The sequence below is a fragment of the Linepithema humile genome, chromosome 1, assembly GCF_040581485.1.
Source record: "Linepithema humile isolate Giens D197 chromosome 1, Lhum_UNIL_v1.0, whole genome shotgun sequence".
Taxonomy (NCBI): Eukaryota; Metazoa; Arthropoda; class Insecta; order Hymenoptera; family Formicidae; genus Linepithema; species Linepithema humile.
This window is the reverse complement of record NC_090128.1, coordinates 45,357,417-45,373,071: the sequence shown is the minus strand read 5'-3', so window position 1 is coordinate 45,373,071 and position 15,655 is coordinate 45,357,417. Positions and strand designations below refer to the sequence as shown.

The 15,655-nt window shown below is 42.1% G+C and overlaps 1 protein-coding gene across 10 annotated transcripts in view; it reads left to right on the top strand.

Annotated features, from left to right (window-relative positions):
• lilli (lilliputian) overlaps positions 1-15,413 on the top strand; it is a 199,455-nt gene extending 184,042 nt beyond the window's left edge. For 9 of the 10 annotated variants that reach the window (XM_067352889.1, XM_067352915.1, XM_067352894.1 and 6 more), the window contains 11 exons: positions 1,924-1,978; positions 2,332-2,384; positions 2,783-3,338; positions 3,515-4,263; positions 4,436-5,375; positions 7,145-7,284; positions 7,721-7,915; positions 7,990-8,067; positions 8,158-8,257; positions 8,408-8,708; positions 8,824-15,413. In XM_067352889.1, the coding sequence (XP_067208990.1) occupies positions 1,924-1,978; positions 2,332-2,384; positions 2,783-3,338; positions 3,515-4,263; positions 4,436-5,375; positions 7,145-7,284; positions 7,721-7,915; positions 7,990-8,067; positions 8,158-8,257; positions 8,408-8,708; positions 8,824-8,933 (3,277 nt within the window). In that variant the 3' untranslated portion in view covers positions 8,934-15,413. The remainder of the gene's footprint in view (positions 1-1,923; positions 1,979-2,331; positions 2,385-2,782; positions 3,339-3,514; positions 4,264-4,435; positions 5,376-7,144; positions 7,285-7,720; positions 7,916-7,989; positions 8,068-8,157; positions 8,258-8,407; positions 8,709-8,823) is intronic. The other variant, XM_067352904.1, reaches the window with a different exon arrangement.
• The last annotated feature ends 242 nt before the right edge of the window (positions 15,414-15,655 follow it).

The window sequence follows — 15,655 nt, the reverse complement described above, 5'->3', positions numbered from 1 at the left end:
TGTTTTCACAGATACGAAAAATAGCGATACATTCTTGTTGCGATATCTAGAAATCTAACTACATCAGCGAAATATTTTTTTGAGTGAAGCAGGCTGTTTTATGTTTCCATTTAAACCCTAAAGAGCCGCGTGAACTTTGAAATTGTTACTTCGACTAAATGAGTTTTTCTCCAATCGGTTGTCGAGGGGTCAGGTGCCTAGGCAGAAACCAGAGAGAAAGAGAGAGAGAGGGAAGGAGCGCGCGCGCGCGCGCGCGCGACTGCACGCAGTCGGTGTGGCGAAACCACAAGGCACCGCTCGCACAGAGCGCGGACGTAGGACAGTGCATTTAGGGTCGATGCCCTCCAACCGTGCGCCGTCGATGTTCGGTGTGCTCTACGTATTTTCTCCTTATCTCCTTCTTTCTCTCTCTCTCTCTCTTTCTCTGCTTGCAGCGTGGCTTTCCGCCGCCTCTATTCTCGCCCGTCTTGTCCCCCGGGCTCTCTATTCCACCGGCCGGATACTTGTTGGACGGTCCTCAGAGGCTCACATGCCTCTCGCGCTGATCGAGGGGACGAAGGGCCCTCGCGCGATTCGCTCCCGTTGGGATAAAAAGCGAAGGAGAGGAGCGGGAGGAGCGCTCTCGAGAGCCATAAGATGTCCGACCGCGCGCGCGATTATCCCTCTTATTAAATTAAACGCGGCTAATTCCAAGGGCAAACTGATAAACGGGCGTATTTGCTTAATGACACAGAAACACAGGTAATTGCGATCGCCCGAGACAGTTCGCGTCCGATGCGTCCGTCGAAGCGGTCTCCGGGAATCGCCCGTGCTTTGCGGAAGCGATTTGCCCCGTCCATCTGCTTTCCGCGCGGGGCCCGTCGGTGCCGATAACGCGTTCGCGAAAATGTTACTTCCACCTTTCTCGCGTCTTCTCCCCCCCCCCCCCGAGTTTTTACTTAATCTTGAAAAGAGGTATTAAAACGAGGTGTTCGCTGGATTGGCGGTAAAGGGATTTCATTTTCTGCTATCTCTACAAGCGTGACCTTGTCCAGGAACCATACACGCTGTTATTATCCACTTTATTAAATTAAACGAGAGCGCTTCACACAGAGGAGATAATGAACGTGACTTGGAATTAATGTCCCAACTTTTTAATGCATTTAAGCACTCGTAAAAAGCAATAAATTATCTCATGTGTAATTTAACGCGGCTAATTATACAAAGTGTCGCCGTGAATGCGCGTGGTGTGCATTACGTCTTCTGTTTTTTTTTTAATCATCAAATTTATCTCGAACTTTGATCGGCTCCGCCAAGGCGTGCGCGCGCTTAGAAACGCGATGCAATTTTCTGCACTATTATCATAAATCACCTGCGAGATAATAGAAATATTTTTATCGTTTTGGATTTTTCAACTTTGCTTTTCGTCAACGAAGCAGATTTTATTTGACATGTTTCTATCGTCTGATTTGAGTTAATCACAGTTTCAGCTTTGAGCAGAGACGGTGTCGCGATAGAATGCGAGAAACTAATGAGAGATGAGAGACGATGTAATCGCGGGAGAACGGCGCGCACCACAAGGATCAATGAACGATTGTTCCTTAATACGCGGTACTCCACAGGTTGCAGTCGCGCGTATATTCTTCGCACGCGTCTCTCTCTCTCTCGTTCCACTTCGATCCTAATCGAGCGCGCCTCGCTCTTGATATCGAATTATCTCTGCTTTCCGCCGCGCCGCCGTTGAAAATCCCGCGTCTGTATTCGCGCCGAGCTGGTTTCCTTGTTTGGACGAGTGGCGCTCGAGCAATTTCAGAAGGATCGCGTTAAACAGAGAGATATTAATCCCCCTTAGAGTGTCTGCGCTTCACTAAGGCACTTCGGTGAATCACACGAGTGCTTTTCATTCTCGAGATTGAATCGAATGATGCTTTCTTTCTGTTGCAGTGATCTCGAGCGGGATTTGAGCTTGTCAGAAGATAGCGAGGATGAGGAGACCAAGGTAATGTATCTGAAGAGACTCTTTATTTGCTATTATATTTTGCGGTTTTATTAAATGTAAATTTATATTATTGTAATTTCGAATCAACCGTTGTATTATTGAACAATTAATTTTGAAATTATTAGCACAATAAACGTGTGATTTTTAAATTATTATTGTAAATCGTCGAAACGGCAGTTGCACTTTCGAATCGTCCCCTTTTTTGGTTTCTTGCACTGCTCAAAGCACTCTCGCAAATCGATTTGACCAAGTCGAGTTTGACAAAAACTAAATAGCCGTTCGTCGCGGCGAGAAAAATTTCGTTCCACTTTATTTCACGGCGAAATTACTGATAGCGGTCTTCTTCTTACCAGGAAACATCGTCGAGACCCACGAGAGGAAACCGAAGTCCGGTTCTTCCAATCGAGTATGTATATAATCTTTGAATTATGCATTGAAATTAATTTCAACTATAAAAAGTCAAATGTATATTTTATTCATTTTTATGACTTAGAACTTTTATATTGTATCATTCGGCAGGCGTAGAATTTTACCGCAACGTTTATATTTTAGGATTCTAGACTATATATTTCTTGTTTCGAAATATAAGATTTCAATTTATCATAATAAAGAAAATGTAAATTAGTTATAGTAGAAAATGTAAGTTATGTCTAAAATTCTAGGCCTGTCAAATATGTCATGCTCATAAAAAAACAAACAAACAAAAAAATTAATATCAATTTGCAATTTTATCATCAATTTGCATTATCTAGTGGCGGATTTGCATTTTGAGAGGCTTGAAAGATGCCTTTTACATACTTACAGTCTATTAACGACACCGATGATGTCGGCGATGACGTCGGCGATGACATCGGTGATGGCGACGGGAACGCAGGCTTTGGCACCCATGTCGCCTATGGTGATGTCACCTGCGGGACCACTGTCGCCTCAGCGGCAAAGCACTCCGCCTAGATACCAATCGCCTCCGAAGAGAGCGACGCCGGAGCGCGTGCTGTCTTCTCCACCTGCTGTCAATCATCCTCCGCCATCCACATGCTCGCCAACAAATCCGCCCGTTGTCGCCCGTTCGTCGAGTCCGGCCGAGGCGCCGCAGAGTTCCGGAAGCGGCAGCTCCAGCTCCGGCTCCGGCTCGGACTCCTGCTCGGACAGTAGCGATGATTCCGAGGACGAGGAGGACCTGTCGTCGGCGCAGCCGCCGGCCAAGGGGCTCACTACGCCGCCGTCGGTGTCGCCGAAGCGGGAGAATCTCGTCGAGGAACCGTTACCCGCCGTGGAGGAGCGCCGCTGGGATCTCAGTTCGTTCTTCAACAAAACAGCGGTGCAGCCCGGAGAGCAGAACTCTGATGTTAAGCCGGTTCAGGTAAGATCTATGTCAATTGAAGGCGTTGGGCGTCTCGATGCTTCGAGAATAACTCTAGAAGTCACTCGGGCAAAATGTCACTCTTTTAAAGATAAGATTTTTCACTTAAAAAAATAGATTATGAGTTATAATTTTTTAAAGAAATCTTAAAAGAATATGAAAATTGTATCTTATAGGAAAGCGCCCGGCGGGAGGATACGCAGGCGACAACGGAGACCAGCAGACCACATAGAGAACAGTCTCAGCAGTCTCATTGGCAGACCTTGAAGACGACTCACGAAGTAATGAGTCCTCTCAGCGATAGCGATCAGCCCTCCGAACAGGAGAAGAGTCATCAGTTGGTCGAAAACAATCGCGCTCAGCCGGAGAAGCCGAAGGTCGCCGACACTAAAAAAGGACGCGGGCGACCTAGAAAATCCATCAAAAGTCCGAAGCGCGGACACCGAACGGCGGAAGAGAATCTGAAGAGCAAGCCGCGCAGTCGGACGAGAACGGTCACCGGTCTTGGCAAGAAGAAACAACCGATTTCGAAGGAAAAGGTGCCTACGAGCGACGACAGCGACTCGGGATCCCAAAGCGATTTTGATAGCGATCGTCGACTGACGAAAGTGTCGACAGTCGTGCCGACAAGAACCGAGAAGAGATCGAGACTGAGCCTGTCGTCCAGCGACGACGAGAGTTCGCCGCTGAACAAGAAAAATAACAACAACAGTGCCTCTGAGGACGACGCCGCGCGATGGAGGAGAGTCCCTCCTATCAAGCGGAACAACCTGTCGGACTCGCCGAAGAAACAGGACAAGAAGAAGAGTCCCACAAAGAGCAAGCCCAGACGACCGAGATCCCGAGTGACCAACATTACCGGTGGCTCGGACTCCGATAGCGAATCGGAAATGTCCGTGAGGAATAGTCGTATTCAAGTTGCTCGGTACAGTATTTTTTATCATTATTTCAGCGCGTTAATTATCGATCTTCTTTTCTTTTTGTAAAAGTTGGTTTCTCTTTCTCTTATTCCTTTTATTTCACTCACTCTTTTCACCTGTGTTCCATGTTTAGATTTCCTTTACTTGATAAATAAACTTAACAATTGTACTTAATAGAGATATCGTATGTGACAGAGTGCCTCCCAGGCCTCGAGCACCACCCACGAGGACAACCTCTCCTGATAATTCCGACAGTGACAACAGCCCGGCGTCGAAACTGCAGGAGGACGACGCCGGCAATGTGCAAGATAAAAAGAAAAGCGACACGTTGCGCCACGTCTTCTCCACATCGAAGGGAGGTGGGAAGGGGGGTGGCAAAGGTGGCAAAGGTGGAAAAGGCGGCGGTAAATGCGGCATATACGTGGAGGAGTACACGAGTAATTCCGCTACGCACACGCCCACCGGCGGGGACAGTCCTTACAAGAGACCGTCCTCACGGACATCCAGTGGCGGCGGAATTCTTCTGCGCTCCCCACCAGCTCTCACCCACGTGAACGGCGTGCCGAGTCTCATGTGCAAGATCGATCTCAGCAGGATATCCGCCCACACGTTGCAACTGTGCAGAGGACAGGAGTTCAGGCAGCGAACGGAATTACCCGACACGAGGCCGTCTTCGAGGCAGAGACCGTCCTCCAGCCTGGCGACCTCGCAACCGCCGAGGCCATCCACGCCGGAGGAGGGCGAGATCATCGACACGCCGCCCCCGCAACAGGTCGCGTCGGACCGTGCGAGAATCCACCGTGCCGATGGCCTGTTGGGCGACGGTGACAGCGCTAGGAGTTCTCGTTCTGTGATCAAAGCTCAGTCGGACTCGAAGAGCGGCAGTGCTATACTCGGAAATGGTGGTGCTAGTGGTACCGGTGGTGCGGTCGGTGGCGGTAGCGCCCCCAAGAGGAAACGTAACCCGAGTTGTAGTTCCGTGTCAAGTTTGAGTCCGGTTCAGTGTTCGGTGGACGCGAAAGCCAAGAGTTCCTCCGAGCACAAGGAAAGGAGCCGCAAGAAGCAACGGGCACATGCTGCGAGTGATGGCATGACGTCCAGACCCCTGTCAAGTCAGGTATGGGCTTTCGTAAAAATTGATTTTCAACGCGACAAGTCGATGAAAAGTATCTATTTGCATCTGTAATTGCATCTTTTCACATTTTCGATTGCAATCATTTCTCGATTTTAATTTATATTGTCCTGTATTTGATATATTTTTTTAATATTAATTTTTTTTGTATCAATAGCAAGCGATAACTTTGTGAAGTTGCAGTCTTGTAGTTATAATACTTTTCATCGGCCGTAATATTTTAATAATAACACTCTAAGTTTAATATCTCAATGCTTACTTTTGCAGAAATATATATATAATTGAGAATCTGGATATAATATGAGTTTCAACTTCCTGATATATTCATGGATCAAATGAGTAAAATTTTGAACTAAATTGCAACTATTATATTTTATTACTTTTATCAAACAGACATTACAAAAATGTTATTTTTATTTTTAAATTAGTATATCTATATACGTAAGGTTCAATTTCCGGGCAAGGATATAAAAGAATAATAAAATAAAATAATTATTTTTATTTTTCAATATAATCATTCTTTATTTTAATATTTTAATTTTTTTGGAACGGTGAATTAATTTTTCTATACCAGTAAAAAACTATTCTGAATTGTCCTGAAAATAATTTAACACTGTGAAGATCGCTTCTTCGTCATTAGTAAATTTTTGTTCTTCTTTTATTTAATTTTTTTAAAGCTTTTATTGCAGTAGAATCGCGAGACATGTGTGGGATAGAGATAGCCTGCATGGCATCTGTGAATTCGTGTTCTAATTTGTTTAAATCGTAAACTTTTAAATCTCTTATGTATATACTGGCAATTCTAATGACAGAAAAATTTTTATTTTGTGCAATAACAGTGTAAAAATAAAATTTTGACTAATATCTTTGCAATTAGTAAATTATATAATTTGGGAATATTTTATGTTAATATTGTGTGTTTCTGTGATTTAATAATCTCAATTATAACATATTAAATGTATATCTTTTCAAAATAATTGATGTAAAAGGCTCTAGTGATTGACAAATATATCTTTTCGTTTTTAATTTATTTTTCACCTAATAACATTTTGTTTCCCCCACTTTCTGCAATGAAAGCGAAACATCTCTCCCCCTTTTTTCTTTTCTCTTTGTTTGCGAGATTCGACTAGTTGTCCTCTGTTTCTGACAACATTTGACAATCAAACGCCAACGATAAACGCGTATTAACTGACTGTCTAAATTTATCACTTTTTACTTCTTTGACTTTTGACTGATCAGGTTTGTAATTTGTATTTATTATGGACTATTGCTTTAATAATTTAGTTGTACATGATTTTTCTAGTTATATTTTTTTTACTTGTTGCTTGACGTGCTATTACACAACGATGAAGTGTACGACAAAGTTTAAGTATCCCGGAAAACCAGTGAGGTCTAAAGTGAGCTCTACAGTGAGAGTAATTAAGAATTTTAACATTTATTAATTATATATTTCAATATGCGATAATTTGCGTGCGATGTCAGATTTTTATCGCGTCTATTCACTGTAATCGTTTCATATTGAAGATTATACATTGATTATACAAATATTATTTCGTCAACAGCGTGAACGACGAGCCTTGGAATTTAGTCGTATTTCTCTCAAAACAATGCAAAATTATTTAACTGATATTGCGCGCATCCAGCTTCTCAATTATATCTTAATTATATTTTTATTTTAATTATTTAAGAAATGATATTGCGATAACAACTAAAATTTTATAGAATATATTCTAATTATTATCAATTATTAACAGCAAATGGATATTCAGCCGACGAATCATGAAAGGGACGAGAAGCAAGATAACAGTTTATTACCACCTCCACCTCTCCCATCTCAGCGCGTCTACTATTCTTATTTTGATATGCAGAATGAAATTTTGGAGGATCAGGATAGGTGAGTCTACGATTTAATATACGATGATAGTTGGAATATTTTACAAGACGTTATATTAGTCAAAATTTAAATTATATTATGATTACATTACACTAAAAAGGAACGAAACATGTAAACATGTTTTGAAATACTGGTAAAGTTGCATGAATAACTAGCATTGATCTAACATTCGATTCATTCTTATATCATTCGATTTTTCAGTTATGTCTTTCTCAATGTTGCATGTAAATTTTTAATATCGCGATATAATAATCGACCGACCGGCAGTGTTGTATAGAAATGCGAGAAACAGGAAAGCGGTGATGAAGCTAGCGAAAATCATAGGCTATTTTCTCCGAGTGATTTTGGGGGTGCGAAGCCAGTAATCACGGCAATCTTAGAAAAATGGCAGCAGCTTTGCGGGATCTCGCCTAACGTGTCTGACTTCGTGTTTCAGGGACCACGACCAGTACCTGACCGAAGCTAAGCGATTAAAGCACAATGCTGACGAGGAGACCGATCTTACGGCGCAGGGCATGATGTATCTGGAGGCCGCCCTATATTTCCTTCTAACCGGTGACGCGATGGAGTCGGATCCTGTTACAGAAAAGGCGTCATATACTATGTACAAGGACACTCTGAGTCTCATCAAGTGAGTACTAATTAAGACACATACTCCGTTAGAAAAGCACGCTTTGCTAATTAAAGCGATCTCCGATTTTACAGATACATTTCGTCGAAGTTCAAGAGTCAGCCTAACAACTCACCTGAGAATAGTATACATACCAAGCTGGCCATTCTAAGGTGAGTGTCCATGCCTACTTTTCACGTGAGATTTTTCCATTATCTTGTTCGTATGCGTGTCTCTAATTTCGATTTCTGCTTGTTCTTCAGTCTTTGGTGCCAGTCGCGTCTGTACTCTAAGCTTTACAATCTGCGCAAGCAGGAGGTAAAAGAGGTCCAAAAAGTCATCAACGACTTCACGAATCAAAAGGTGAGCATTCGGTTAAATTTTTTCGCGTTAAACTAAGCGTTTTATTATCCGAATCACAATCATATGACTTTCTTGCTTAATATATTCGTTGCATATGTTATAATTATTATCTTGTGCGCGATCATTGAAGGATTACTTTGACGTTTTCAGCAATCTGCTCAGCAACCTGCTCAGCAACCTGCTCAGACAACGCCTGTACAACCAGAGGGTCAAGGTACACCTTCCCTCTCGCCTACACCTTCGCCCGCTGGTTCCGTAGGTTCAGTCTGCAGCAGTTCTGGATACAGTAGCGGAGGCGCGCAGGGTGCAGCAGCGTCGGGCCAATACGTCACCATGCCATTACATGTCTACAACGCGATGATGAAGCAAAATCAGTGTTCGGGTTTGCTTTCGAATAGTTACGATCTGTGGGACCAGGCAGTAAAGCAGGCGAAGCAAGATGAGCATAGAAGTACGTATGCGAAATAAAAACGTCTATCAGACATTAACCTAAAAAAGAAAAACATTAACCCGAATTAAAATTTTGTTCGAGTGTAATATCGTTTCTTTTTCCTTGCGCCTTCCAGGCTTTTTCGTCGACTTGGACCGAAAATTGGGACCCTTGACAGCACATAGCTCGCTGCGCGAACTTGTACGCTACGCTCAAGCGGGTATAAAGAAGTTACGAGCTCTCTGACCACAGTGGCACAGCCCCCGACCACCCACCCCAAACTACATTACCTCCCTTCCTCAAAACATGGCTACATACTCGACCATGTACACGTAGCTGCGTAATATCGTCACATTGCATTAGTCACCTTGACGGCAACCAACGACCGGACCGGCAGTGCTGTACGGAGAATGCGAGAGACAGGAAGGTGTGTGACGGTGATGTTAGGCGAAATCACAGACTAATTTTCTCCGAGTGGTCTTGTTGGGGGAGGGGGGGGGGGGTGCAAAGTCAATAACCAGGGTCACGGCAATCTTAGGAAAATGGGGGAGAAAACAGAAGCAGCTTTGCGGGATCTCCCTTAATCGGGCGATTCGGACGACACGGGGGCATTTTTGAAATAAATTTAGCAGCAAGTTTTTAGTCAATTGCGAAACGCGTGCCTGAAGGGGCGAGGAGGGAGTGGCCGTTTGCACGGGAGAGAGTCGCTTATCCTACCACGGTGCATAACGGACCTCGTGCACTTTGTTTAGAGCACGTGTTACTTACTCTCGAGGCGCAGTGGAGAATCGTCGAGCGGAAATGATATCGAGGCGCTCGTCGTGGGCGGCCGATGCGAGCGCGTTAGATTTGTAGCGATAACTTGTGTCTATTTTTCCGAAGTGTCCGCTTTTGTAAGTTAACGCATGTAGATATCGAGAGTTTCGGGAGGCGAGTCAGAAATGGAGGAAGAGAAGAAGGGGAAGGGGGAAGGGCAGGGGGGGAGGGGAGAAGAATCGAGCACGAAAAAGAAACTGGAAACCACGAGGGGGGGGGGGGGGGCGTAGAAGTGCCAGTGAAAAGCGCCCGTGTGTTCTCGCTTCACGGTGCGCCACAGCCGACGTTACCTGAAGCATAAGTGTCGTTTCGGCGATCCGAGTGCGATGCATATAGCAAGAGTATATACATATTTAATATATATATAGTTTATTACCTATATAAATATATAAATAGTTATAAAGATAAGAATATATTTAATGACGAAGAGAGAGAGATAATGCATCTCGCGCGCCGGCGCCGCGTTTCAATATAGGGGAACAGTTGTATCCGCGAACGCAGAGGGGGAGATATCGTGATAAAACGAAGAGCAAGTGAGGGGGACGGGGGGGGGGCAGATTAGAGATGTTATCGGTGGAGAGATGCGCGAGCAACAGGATCAAGCGATGTACCATAGTTACGTCTAACGTTTGCGTGCGAAAGACACGACTCTTTTTTGTAGATAGATCACGGGGGGGGGGGGGGGGAGTAAGAGTAAGCTTAGACTAGAGTAATTAATATTGCAACAGAAAAAAGCAGTAACAGACGCGACTACCAATACATATTATTTACATTATCTAGAGTTAATCCGGGGAATTAGTAGAGGTTCTAGTGTGATAAAACGTAAGCAAAAGAAAAATACAGAATATATCGCATACACACATATACATAGCATGATTTAAAACGAAAAAGCGAAATGCCAGAAGGGGGGGGGGAAAGAAAGAACAAAGCGAGATAAACGCTAGAGCGTATCGACATGAGGTGACAAAAGAGACGATAACAAGCGCAAAACGGATAAGCAAGTTGCTCATGTGTATATTTTTGTAAATAGGTATTTGTGAGTGCCGCCGTCTTGAGGGCGGTCCACCGTCGTTGAGTCTGCGGTGGACCGGCCCGCCCCAATTTTTGCTACCACAGAGATCTTGTCGAGAATCAAGTAAGAGATTACAAACAGATAGAAAAAAAAGAACAATATAAAAGACGTAGCGAATAACACACACGACGAAAAATGTCTGTCAAATTTGTTCCGCAAATTATTTCGAAGAAAAATTCATTCTCCACGTTTTGTTTTCTTGGAGAATCTCGCCCGTTCGTGCATTCACGTTACTCTTTCTCTTTCTCTCTCCCTCTCTCTCTCTTTCTCTCTCTCTCTCTCTCTCTCTCTCTCTCTCTCTTTCTCTCTCTCTCTCTCTTTTTCTGATGAGTTTTTGATTTGTCCTCATTCTTACGATTGATTTCCAGCATTGACTTTTGGGAAATCGTAAAATTCTGAACGTAACAGCTTTGTTTGAATTTTTTTTTTTTTAGAGACTTAAATTGCTTCACATTTAAACGCATCTCTTTTCTGACGCACGATCTCAATGAAATCGCGATTTAGGCAGTGGGGAAAGTAACAACCGGCATTCGTGGGTCCACTTTTCTCGATATAACGCTGATGAATCGAACTTGGGAAATCTAAAGACACGAGTAGGAAACTTTTATCGACTCAAAATCGACAGAGACGCGATCGCGTAGTCTAACATATCTGTGTTCACGAGTTTCATTTCTCCTTAAGATTTGACAAACGTCATTCAATTAGATCGGAGAACTCTATCGGGAGCGTTTCTCCGGGAGCGTAGGACCAATTACCATTCGTACAATTGTTGCAATAAAATCACGCTGCTGTCGCGCGTTGCCGATCTCGTTCTACTGGCAACGTCAAGAAGGAAGGAAAACTGCAGCCGGACGCAAACGGTCTGGCGGGATGACGATGGCCCATAGTTACTAAGCGCGGTCCAATGGTTCATGGGATACAATTTTATATTTCGCGAGTGCTAAAGCATAAAGAGAGGAGACTAAAAAAGTAATAAAAAAAAAATAAAAAAAAAAAAAAAAAAGAGAGAAAGAACTCTATTAAGGAGCTTCGAAATATTTTCGAGACACATATTTATAGCAGATACATATATCAGGCCCATTTTCCCGCGAGGCCGATCGCCCGAAACGTAACGGAAACGCAAATTCGACAAACCAATTTTAACAAAATCGCACAAGCTCGCGGAGTTTATCGAGAAAAGAACACCACGTGGCTGGGCAATGTTTCTTTATGAGGGGGGGATGAGTTTACGCGTTTGCATGACGAATGGAAAATTATCGACTTACATAGATGAATTTTTTTAATATTCCTTTTTTTCCATTTCGAGCATGATGCATGTTCCTGTACAATTCCCAAAGATAAATAATGGGTGCTGTTGCTCTGTAATGCGCCGGATAAGCAGCGCGAGTTCTTGTCAGAAAGCATTCGCTTCTTTCTGATTTTTTTTAGTTTCCTTTTTATTTTTTTTTTATCGATTTAACAATGAGTGATTCACGGAGTCGCGTCGCGCGCGATTTTTGCTATAATTCTCTTTAAGCTATTCATTAATATCATCGTTACTGTTATTGTTAGCATTGATGATATTATTGGCAATAGATAATAGAAGTTACAATCTGGTAATAATAATAATTATTATATTAATAATCATAACAGTACTAGAAGTATGAATAGTAATAATAATAGTAACAGTAACGATGTTACTATTTACTTATAATAATTACATTATACGAATAATCTTAGCCTTATTAGTTTTTTCGAGATATTTTTAACGAGTGAGAGAATGCAAAAACGAGGTGAAGTGATGCGTGGGGGAAGAGAGTGAAGACGTGCGCGCGTTAATTCCTACTTTTATCACAAAAACGATGGATTTTGATCGGGCGAAAAACGCGACGGATATCATATCTGTAAGAGACTTCGGACAAGTTTTGTTTAGCGTCGTTTGATTTCTTAGCGTCGTCTCCACACACACATTACTCTTGTACTTGTAAAATATTTATATATGTATATATTATTTATATATACATACACATTACATTGCGTGTACATATACATATATATGTTAAAGAGACAAAGCATACACACACGCAATCTTAATTATGATTATATTATTATATTATTAATATTATTACATTGATTATTGATGCGATAATTATTTTATTATATTCGTGCGGGGTATGTAGCATGCTACTCAATTTCCGAATACACAATCAGGCGTTGTGGCCGCCGCTTAACTTCCCTATCCATCGCGATTGTGCCAAAAAGGTCTCTGAAAGGTCTCTGAAAGGTCTATCACGATGATTCTCAAAAATATTATTCATAATATAGACCGTTCTGATAACAGCGTTATCGCTTTTTTACATGTTACGACCACATATCAGAAAATATTACTATTAAAAAAAAAAAATAGTGAACTTTACGTTTTATATTCATAATATTTATATGTATTTATAATTATTTTATTATAATAATAACTATTATGATACGCTTATCAGTTATTATATACTTTACAAATTTTTTAGCGATTATTCGATAATCAGGAAAGTTATAAAGTTATAAAGTTTTCGAGTCTATTTTTCTGACATGCAGTCTTAAACGTGTAAGAGGGCAACCGATGATGCGTGGTGGCTGCAAAACGTTATGATTTTGCAAGTAGGGAACGAGCGAGGCGAATGGATAGGGGTAGTTTGATGGCAGCTCCAATTGGCGAGGCAATCGTATGCTGCCTGTACCGAATAATGCACAAGTAATTCGATTGATTGCGTTGATTGCGTTCAACGACGACACGACACACGCATGAAACGGACTCCGCGTACTCCTACGACGGCGAGGGTAGAAGCAACCCCTTCTCCACCTCCCCCCACCCTTCTCCAATCATTTATTATTTGCATCTTTTCTTCCTTTCTTAGGCTTCCAATTTATTATGTGGCTCGATTGTAATTTGATACCGGAGGAGAGCCGCGAGTGCTTTTGATTTTAATTTTTTTCCTTCCCCCCTTCCCCCTCCCCCCCCGTTGTTATTGCAACATTTGTGATAATGATAATGTATAGAGGAGCTACCCTCCCTTCGTGAGACGCGAAGCTCCGTCGAGCTGAGTAAGCAATATACGCGACAGACGGCCGTCTCTGATTAGCATTACTATCATGCGATAACATGTGTGCTGAGATATACAATATATAATATACATATATATATATATACGTCCACACATACACGTACATACCGCATCGGCTAATTGAACGTTCTCTGGGCATACTTAACGAAACAGTGTCAGCGACGGACAGACAGACGGGCGAAGAAGCCGAAAGGGATAGACTGGAGGAAGAATGGTAGGCGAGAGATTGATCGGAGGTTCGATGAGGGGAGCAGTCGGAGAACATGTGAATGACAAACTGCACCAAGGAGAGACCAAATTAATGTCGCATAATGAAATATAACTTCCTACTTGCTTTTTATTTATTTTAATTGTTAATTAATTAATTATTGTATTTATTGGCGCGGAGGCTGACACACATACACACACACACACACACACACACACGCGTACACGCATCATTTTTCCAGGAAATACGAATGAGACACGAACACACGTACAAATGTGCCCGGCCGAATCAGTGACTTCCGCAAATGATTCAAAATCTGTAAGGAGGTAAAATTACTGGAGATTTTGTGAGCGTTATTATAAAAGAATTTTCGACGTTTCCGTCGAACGGAACGAAGTTTTCTTAAGTAGCACTTAGAAAATCTTCAATTTTGATTTTTTACAAGAATTTTGAATCACTTGCGAAAGTGACATCTGTTCGATCGATTGATAAAAATTCAATATCGTGCGTCTGAAGAAGTTCATGTTATCGCGAGTGATTCGCCGGCATGCGGTGGATCATTAATTTATCGACCTCGCCACGATCGAGCTTTTAATTTACGCATCATTTCGGACTATGTAATTAATATTAATCGCGCCTAAGAATCTTGAACGATTATCGATCGCGATCGATCGACACTTTCGGCCGTGCGCATTGTTCGCCGTAGCAATACAACTTCCTCGTTAATCGCAGATAATTTATTTCGTCGTTGGTACACACATTTTCGACATGTAGCGGATGGAAGGAAGTACAAAATTTACATGGCGAACACGAAGTGACTTGTAATACTCTATCCTTCGACGAATGTATATCTCGTAAACGTTCCAGATGCCTCACCTTGTACATCAAGTGATCAATATAAATGCAAAACTTTAATACTTACACTACCCAGTCCCCTTTTATTACTCACGTTGCCAAAAGACTCCGTGCGAAGTTGACGTTGTAAGTGAATTGAATCGAAAATGAGATTGCCGAGATGACGATCGTTCCTTGCCAGCATGCTCTTTTCCTTTCGACAAATCTCGCTTCTTTCACTTTCGCTTGATATACGCAACGCGAGCCGCGACAACCACTCCCGGCTACGCTTCAGTTTTCATCGCGTGCACTCGATCGGGTTATGTGTATATCATCGCATTTGCGCGCACCTTGCGTCCTCCCGCAGACACGCGCCGCAAAATACATGTTTCCACGGTGAACCCTTTGATTTCACGCCCGCGCGAATTAAAAACAAAAATAAGCTAAACGAAATGGAATCACATGAGACAACGGCGACAGGGGAGATAAAACGTGGGAAGAGAAAGACCCGTGACAATATATACATATATACATATACATATATATATATCTATATATTTGCGAGATATTTTGTGAAACAGGGCTTTTTTACCTATTTTATAGTAATCTCAGCTTAAACGGATTGAGAGAGTGGGAGCGAGAGCCTTTACTAAAAAAAAAACAAAAAAAAAAAAAAAAAAAAAAAAAAAAAAAAATAAATTAAAGTGAAGTGACGAGGATGTTGGTGAAATGATGTATAAGCAGTTGATAAACGGTCTGTAAATGCGTACATACATTACATAAATGCCGTCGTTTAAAGGGACGGTTCCACTGTAACGTATATCCTACATTTTTGTTTATGTTTTGCGTCTTAAATTTGCATTATTGCTATTATTATAATTATTATTAATTATTTCGATTATTATTATGTTTAAGATTCTTATTAATTATTATTATTATTATTATT